The sequence below is a fragment of the Anomaloglossus baeobatrachus genome, chromosome 4 (genome assembly GCF_048569485.1).
Source record: "Anomaloglossus baeobatrachus isolate aAnoBae1 chromosome 4, aAnoBae1.hap1, whole genome shotgun sequence".
Classification (NCBI taxonomy): Eukaryota; Metazoa; Chordata; class Amphibia; order Anura; family Aromobatidae; genus Anomaloglossus; species Anomaloglossus baeobatrachus.
The window spans coordinates 359,091,502-359,100,212 of NC_134356.1; the positions used below are offsets into that span (position 1 = coordinate 359,091,502).

Below are 8,711 nucleotides of genomic sequence, written 5' to 3' on the forward strand. Positions count from 1 at the left end.
TTTATTAGAAGAGATGTCCCCTGTAGTGTCTGCACCAGGCCTCTTCCCAGAATGATTTTAGTACACCTTTTGTAATAAAGCAAAATTTTACGCTATGGCAATGGTGAGTGCCGCTTCCTTCTTCTACGCATGGACAATTTATTGGATGCTTGCCTAACTACTAGCCTGCACCCCTTGCCAGCATTCCACGGAGCACCTGAGCGGACTCCTTCTTCAACAGCACCCAACAAGGTAATATCTGGTGGTGCAGAATCATATTTTTCTGTTGCTTCTAGGAGATAATCATTTAAATACACCTTTCCATCTGCTTGTTTACCCTCGGTATCCACTCTCCCCTCTTCTTTGATTGACACCTCAGTCATATAATGGCAGAGATCATGGAAAAACAAGGAGGAGGGAAGGTGTATGCAAATGATTGGTCACGCTATGATGCACCGAGTGCCTGTACTTGGATTGAAGAGTCATTCTGTGCTGACAAAAGACCCTTTGAAGGGAAACAGTCAAGTGAAATAACGCTTTAAAACTGCATCTGGAACCTGCCCTGCTGCTGGGGGAGAAAGAATTTGAATCCTCCAGGCAGCGTTTCTGGTTTCAGTCATCGGGGTAGCCTGGGTGCGGTTTGAGTCACCACTCTTTATATGGAGAGCGACAGCTGTAACTATGTCCCCTGCACTGACTGACAGCAGGTTCTAATGCTGAGCTAGCTGTCAGTCATTGCGGGGGGAAGGAAGGGTTACAGCCGCCACTCTCAATATACAGAGCGGTGACACCTCCATGACTGTAAGTGTTCTCTGGGCAGCAGGGCCCTAAATGCAGGCAACAAAAGGTTCCAAAAGCTATTGACTTGCAGATTAACCCTATATCTGCATGTTAATGGGTTGGTTTTTGTTGTGTTTTTTTCCTTGTTCAGAGGGTAACTTGAGTTTCACATGAAAAAAAGCTGTTTAAATTGACTCACAAACAGCAGCAGTCATTATCATTGCGAGGAAATGAGGCACAATTAAAATATAAAAGCTGAAAAACAAGACTAATAAACAGAGCTGAACTGAGGTGTGCCTGCATTATAACAACATCACACCTTCACAGCAACACGGAAATGCACAAGCGTTTTGCAATCATTATTAAATGACCTTATTTCAGGTCTGGACAAATCCCAGGAGCAGTTCACAGTGATAATTTTGCTCCAAAAACAGGGTCCATGCAGAAATCTCTTGATTGTTTTTCTATATGCTGTGAAAAGGCTCATCATAAGGCCTTATTCACACAGAAACGGACCAAGGTTTTTCTTCGGTGCCATTCTAATTTGCATCAGTATTTTCTCATCCCTTTATTTCTCACCAAAGCAGGTACACAGACTGAACTTTTTTTTATCCAGTGGCTCTTAGCAATGGATCAGTGAAAGACGGATGAATCTCTGACAGCACACACTGATGTACAGAGTCTGTGTTGTTAGTTTTATCCATGTCTCACAGATTGCTATAGACTTTAAAGGGAACCTGTCACCACTTTTTTGGCATATAAGCTGCGGCCACCACCACCGGGCTCTTATATACAGCATTCTAACATGCTGTATATAAGAGCCCAGACCACTGTGAGAACATAAACACTTTATAATACTTACCTAATGGTCGATCGGTGGGCCATATGGGTGTCTCCACTCTCCAGTGCCAGCGCCTACTCTTTCGGCCATCTTCGTCCGTTTTCTGAAGCTTGTGTGCATGACGCGGCTACATCATACACACTCGCCGATCCCGCGCAGGCGCACTACAATACTTTAATCTGTCCTGCTCAGGGTAGATCAAAGTGCGCCTACTCCGGACCTGAATGCCGGCGATTGTAAATGACGTCGGACGCTTCATGCACCGCGGCTTCAGAAAACGGAGGACGAAGATGGCCGAAAGAGGCGGCGCCGGCAACGGAGAACAGTGACGCCCATATGGCCAACCGCGCGATCATTAGGTAAGTATTATAAAGTGTTTTTTATGTTATATCCCCGGCCTGGGCTCTTATAGCCAGCATGTTAGAATGCTATATATAAGAGCCCGGTGGTGGTGGCCGCAGCTTATAGGGCAAAAAAGTGGTGACAGGTTCCCTTTAATGTCAGAGTCTGATCCGCAATATGGATGAGAATAGGACATGCCGTGAATCTCACCGACCGAATACACGGATCAGATTTTATAACTGATCTGTGTAGGGATCAATTAAAGCAAATGTCCTTTGTGTTGTAAGGCCACGTACGTTGAAAATTTGGTGAGTTTTTACCTCAGTATCTGTGAGGCCACGTATACACGCTGAGTATTTGTTGAGCTTTTACCTCAGTAATTGTAGCCAAAACCAGGAGTGGGTAATAAATACAGAAGTGGTGCTCGTGTTTCTATTATACTTTTCCTCTGACTGTTCCATTCCTGGTTTTGGCTACTGCTCCCTCTCCATAGACGGGGATGACTGCTCCCTCTCCATAGACGGGGATGACTGCTCCCTCTCCATAGACGGGGATGACTGCTCCCTCTCCATAGACGGGGATGACTGCTCCCTCTCCATAGACGGGGATGACTGCTCCCTCTCCATAGACGGGGATGACTGCTCCCTCTCCATAGACGGGGATGACTGCTCCCTCTCCATAGACGGGGATGACTGCTCCCTCTCCATAGACGGGGATGACTGCTCCCTCTCCATAGACGGGGATGACTGCTCCCTCTCCATAGACGGGGATGACTGCTCCCTCTCCATAGACGGGGATGACTGCTCCCTCTCCATAGACGGGGATGACTGCTCCCTCTCCATAGAAGGGGATGACTGCTCCCTCTCCATAGACGGGGATGACTGCTCCCTCTCCATAGACGGGGATGACTGCTCCCTCTCCATAGACGGGGATGACTGCTCCCTCTCCATAGACGGGGATGACTGCTCCCTCTCCATAGACGGGGATGACTGCTCCCTCTCCATAGACGGGGATGACTGCCCCCTCTCCATCGACGGGGATGACTGCCCCCTCTCCATCGACGGGGATGACTGCCCCCTCTCCATCGACGGGGATGACTGCCCCCTCTCCATCGACGGGGATGACTGCCCCCTCTCCATCGACGGGGATGACTGCCCCCTCTCCATAGACGGGGATGACTGCCCCCTCTCCATAGACGGGGATGACTGCCCCCTCTCCATAGACGGGGATGACTGCCCCCTCTCCATAGACGGGGATGACTGCCCCCTCTCCATAGACGGGGATGACTGCCCCCTCTCCATAGACGGGGATGACTGCCCCCTCTCCATAGACGGGGATGACTGCCCCCTCTCCATAGACGGGGATGACTGCCCCCTCTCCATAGACGGGGATGACTGCCCCCTCTCCATAGACGGGGATGACTGCCCCCTCTCCATAGACGGGGATGACTGCCCCCTCTCCATAGACGGGGATGACTGCCCCCTCTCCATAGACGGGGATGACTGCCCCCTCTCCATAGACGGGGATGACTGCCCCCTCTCCATAGACGGGGATGACTGCCCCCTCTCCATAGACGGGGATGACTGCCCCCTCTCCATAGACGGGGATGACTGCCCCCTCTCCATAGACGGGGATGACTGCCCCCTCTCCATAGACGGGGATGACTGCCCCCTCTCCATAGACGGGGATGACTGCCCCCTCTCCATAGACGGGGATGACTGCCCCCTCTCCATAGACGGGGATGACTGCCCCCTCTCCATAGACGGGGATGACTGCCCCCTCTCCATAGACGGGGATGACTGCCCCCTCTCCATAGACGGGGATGACTGCCCCCTCTCCATAGACGGGGATGACTGCCCCCTCTCCATAGACGGGGATGACTGCCCCCTCTCCATAGACGGGGATGACTGCCCCCTCTCCATAGACGGGGATGACTGCCCCCTCTCCATAGACGGGGATGACTGCCCCCTCTCCATAGACGGGGATGACTGCCCCCTCTCCATAGACGGGGATGACTTCTCCCTCTCCATAGACGGGGATGACTTCTCCCTCTCCATAGACGGGAATGACTTCTCCCTCTCCATAGACGGGAATGACTTCTCCCTCTCCATAGACGGGAATGACTTCTCCCTCTCCATAGACGGGAATGACTGCCCCCTCTCTATAGACAGGGATGACTGCTCTAGCTACACACCGGAATGACTGCTCTCGCTACACACCGGAATGACTGCTCTCTCTACACACCGGAATGACTGCTCTCTCTACACACCGGAATGACTGCTCTCTCTACACACCGGAATGACTGCTCTCGCTACACACCGGAATGACTGCTCTCGCTACACACCGGAATGACTGCTCTCGCTACACACCGGAATGACTGCTCTCGCTACACACCGGAATGACTGCTCTCGCTACACACCGGAATGACTGCTCTCGCTACACACCGGAATGACTGCTCTCGCTACACACCGGAATGACTGCTCTCGCTACACACCGGAATGACTGCTCTCGCTACACACCGGAATGACTGCTCTCGCTACACACCGGAATGACTGCTCTCGCTACACACCGGAATGACTGCTCTCGCTACACACCGGAATGACTGCTCTCGCTACACACCGGAATAACTGCTCTCTCTCTATATATGAGGATGAGATGCCTGCTCTCTCTATATATGGGGATGAGATGACTGCTCTCTCTATATATGGGGATGAGATGACTGCTCTCTCTATATATGGGGATGAGATGACTGCTCTCTCTATATATGGGGATGAGAAGACTTCTCTCTATATATGGGGATGAGATGACTGCTCTCTCTCTCTATATATGGGGATGAGGTGACTGCTCTCTCTATATATATATGGGGATGAGATGACTGCTCTCTCTCTATATATATATGGGGATGAGATGGCTGCTCTCTCTATATATATATAGGGATGAGATGACTGCTCTCTCTATATATAGGGATGAGATGACTGCTCTCTCTATATATGGGGATGAGATGACTGCTCTCTCTCTCTCTCTATATATATATATATGGGGATGAGATGACTGCTCTCTCTCTCTTTCTCTATGAGGATGAGATACCTGCTCTCTCTATATATGGGGATGAGATGCCTGCTCTCTCTTTCTCTATGAGGATGAGATGACTGCTCTCTCTATATATGGGGATGAGATGACTGCTCTCTCTATATATATATATATATGGGGATGAGGTGACTGCTCTCTATATATATATGGGGATGAGATGACTGCTCTCTCTATATATATATATAGGGATGAGATGACTGCTCTCTCTATATATGGGGATGAGATGACTGCTCTCTCTATATATGGGGATGAGATGACTGCTCTCTCTCTCTATATATATATATATATATATATATATATATATATATATATATATATATATATATATATATATATGGGGATGAGATGACTGCTCTCTCTCTCTTTCTCTATGAGGATGAGATACCTGCTCTCTCTATATATGGGGATGAGATGCCTGCTCTCTTTCTCTATGAGGATGAGATGACTGCTCTCTATATATATGGGGATGAGATGCCTGCTCTCTCTTTCTCTATGAGGATGAGATGACTGCTCTCTCTATATATGGGGATGAGATGACTGCTCTCTCTATATATATATATATGGGGATGAGGTGACTGCTCTCTCTCTATATATATATATGGGGATGAGATGACTGCTCTCTCTCTCTATATATATATATATAGGGATGAGATGCCTGCTCTCTCTATATATGGGGATGAGATGACTGCTCTCTCTATATATGGGGATGAGATGACTGCTCTCTCTATATATGGGGATGAGATGACTGCTCTCTCTCTCTATATATATATATATATGGGGATGAGATGACTGCTCTCTCTCTCTTTCTCTATGAGGATGAGATACCTGCTCTCTCTATATATGGGGATGAGATGCCTGCTCTCTCTTTCTCTATGAGGATGAGATGACTGCTCTCTCTATATATGGGGATGAGATGACTGCTCTCTCTATATATATATGGGGATGAGGTGACTGCTCTCTATATATATATATGGGGATGAGATGACTGCTCTCTCTCTCTCTATATATTTATATATATATATATATATATATATATGATGAGATTACTGCTCTCTCTCTATATATATATATATATATATATATATATATATATATATATATATGGGGATGAGATGACTGCTCTCTCTATATATATATGGGGATGAGATGACTGCTCTCTCTCTCTTTCTCTATGAGGATGAGATGACTGCTCTCTCTATATATGGGGATGAGATGACTGCTCTCTATATATGGGGATGAGATGACTGCTCTCTCTCTATATATGGGGATGAGATGACTGCTCTCTCTCTATATATGGGGATGAGATGACTGCTCTCTCTCTATATATGGGGATGAGATGACTGCTCTCTCTATATATGGGGATGAGATGACTGCTCTCTCTCTATATATGGGGATGAGATGACTGTTCTCTCTCTATATATGGGGATGAGATGACTGCTCTCTCTATATATGGGGATGAGATGACTGCTCTCTCTCTCTTTCTCTATGAGGATGAGATGACTCTCTCTCTTTCTCTATGATGAGATGACTGTTCTCTCTCTATATATGGGGATGAGATGCCTGCTCTCTCTATATATGGGGATGAGATGCCTGCTCTCTCTATATATGGGGATGAGATGCCTGCTCTCTCTATATATGGGGATGAGATGCCTGCTCTCTCTATATATGGGGATGAGATGCCTGCTCTCTCTATATATGGGGATGAGATGCCTGCTCTCTCTATATATATATGGGGATGAGATGCCTGCTCTCTCTTTCTCTATGAGGATGAGATGACTGCTCTCTCTATATATGGGGATGAGATGACTGCTCTCTCTCTATATATGGGGATGAGATGCCTGCTCTCTCTATATATGGGGATGAGATGCCTGCTCTCTCTATATATGGGGATGAGATGCCTGCTCTCTCTATATATGGGGATGAGATGCCTGCTCTCTCTTTCTCTACGAGGATGAGATGCCTGCTCTCTCTATATATGGGGATAAGATGCCTGCTCTCTCTATATATGGGGATGAGATGCCTGCTCTCTCTATATATGGGGATGAGATGACTGCTCTCTCTATATATGGGGATGAGATGACTGCTCTCTCTCTATATATGAGGATGAGATGCCTGCTCTCTCTATATATGGGGATGAGATGCCTGCTCTCTCTATATATGGGGATGAGATGCCTGCTCTCTCTATATATGGGGATGAGATGCCTGCTCTCTCTTTCTCTACGAGGATGAGATGCCTGCTCTCTCTATATATGGGGATGAGATGCCTGCTCTCTCTATATATGGGGATGAGATGACTGCTCTCTCTATATATGGGGATGAGATGACTGCTCTCTATATATGGGGATGAGATGCCTGCTCTCTCTTTCTCTACGAGGATGAGATGACTGCTCTCTCTATATATGGGGATGAGATGACTGTTCTCTCTATACATGGGGATGAGATGACTGCTCTCTCTATATATGGGGATGAGATGACTGCTCTCTCTCTCTATATATATATATGGGGATGAGATGACTGCTCTCTATATGAGGATGAGATGACTTCTCTCTATATATGGGGATGAGATGACTGCTCTCTCTATATATGGGGATGAGATGACTGCTCTCTCTCTATATATGGGGATGAGATGACTGCTCTCTCTCTATATATGGGGATGAGATGACTGCTCTCTCTCTTTCTCTATGAGGATGAGATGACTGCACTCTCTATATATGGGGATGAGATGCCTGCTCTCTCTATATATGGGGATGAGATGACTGCTCTCTCTATATATGGGGATGAGATGACTGCTCTCTCTCTATATATGGGGATGAGATGACACTCTCTCTCTTTCTCTATGAGGATGAGATGACTGCACTCTCTAGGGCTGACTGCTCTCTCTGCAGCCCCATAATAGCACACCCCTGTGTTCAGCCTCCTGCTCCCTGTCCTATCTCCTAGGTAACAGCGCTTCTACTCCCACCAATGATTGACAGCTAGCGATAGCCGGTCCCACCCACCCCGCACCGGCACATGACGGACCCTGCAGTAATGATGAAGGGCTGTCATGGACTCCCGCAGCGCTACCCCGGCCATGTCCCTTCATACGCACCTTCCCGGCATTTTAGCGACATTCCTCTTCCAGAACTGCTTTCTCCCTGTGTCGCTCGACATTTCCTCCCCACATTACCGGCGCGCCGGGATTCCAGCACGAATCGCAACCGGTTGATTTATTTTACGGAATACCCTATCCACTGTGACTGGGTGCCGCCATGTTTGAACCGGCAACAATCGTTACCGCCATTGGACGACTTGACATACTGATGATAGCCGACCAATCACAAGTGCCGATGCTCAGCGCTACGGAAGTCAACAAACTTTTGCCAACGCTTAAACGTCTGTGTTGTCAGTGTGACGTAAAGCAGTCTGCGAGATGTCGTGCGGGGAGGCTGCCGAGCTGTGGTGAGAGCCGAGGCTGCTTCTGTGAGAGGCTGCCGGGCTGCTTTGGTGAGGGGCTGCTTTGAGGAGAGGTTGCCAGGTTGCGGTGAGGGGCTGCCGGGCTGCGGTGAGGGGCTGCTTTGGTGAGGGGCTGCCGGGCTGCGGTGAGGGGCTGCTTTGGTGAGGGGTTGCCAGGTTACGGTGAGAGGCTGCTTTAGTGAGGGGCTGCCAGGTTATGGTGAGAGGCTGCTTTGGTGAGGGG

The 8,711-nt window shown here is 48.4% G+C and overlaps 1 protein-coding gene across 2 annotated transcripts in view; it reads right to left on the bottom strand.

Moving 5' to 3' along the window:
* Positions 1-8,335, bottom strand: part of TBC1D22A (TBC1 domain family member 22A) — an 811,105-nt gene extending 802,770 nt beyond the window's left edge. For both annotated transcript variants that reach the window (XM_075342553.1, XM_075342552.1), the window contains exon 1: positions 8,124-8,335. In XM_075342553.1, coding sequence (XP_075198668.1) covers positions 8,124-8,185 — 62 coding nt within the window. In that variant the 5' untranslated portion in view covers positions 8,186-8,335. The remainder of the gene's footprint in view (positions 1-8,123) is intronic.
* Positions 8,336-8,711: the final 376 nt, after the last annotated feature.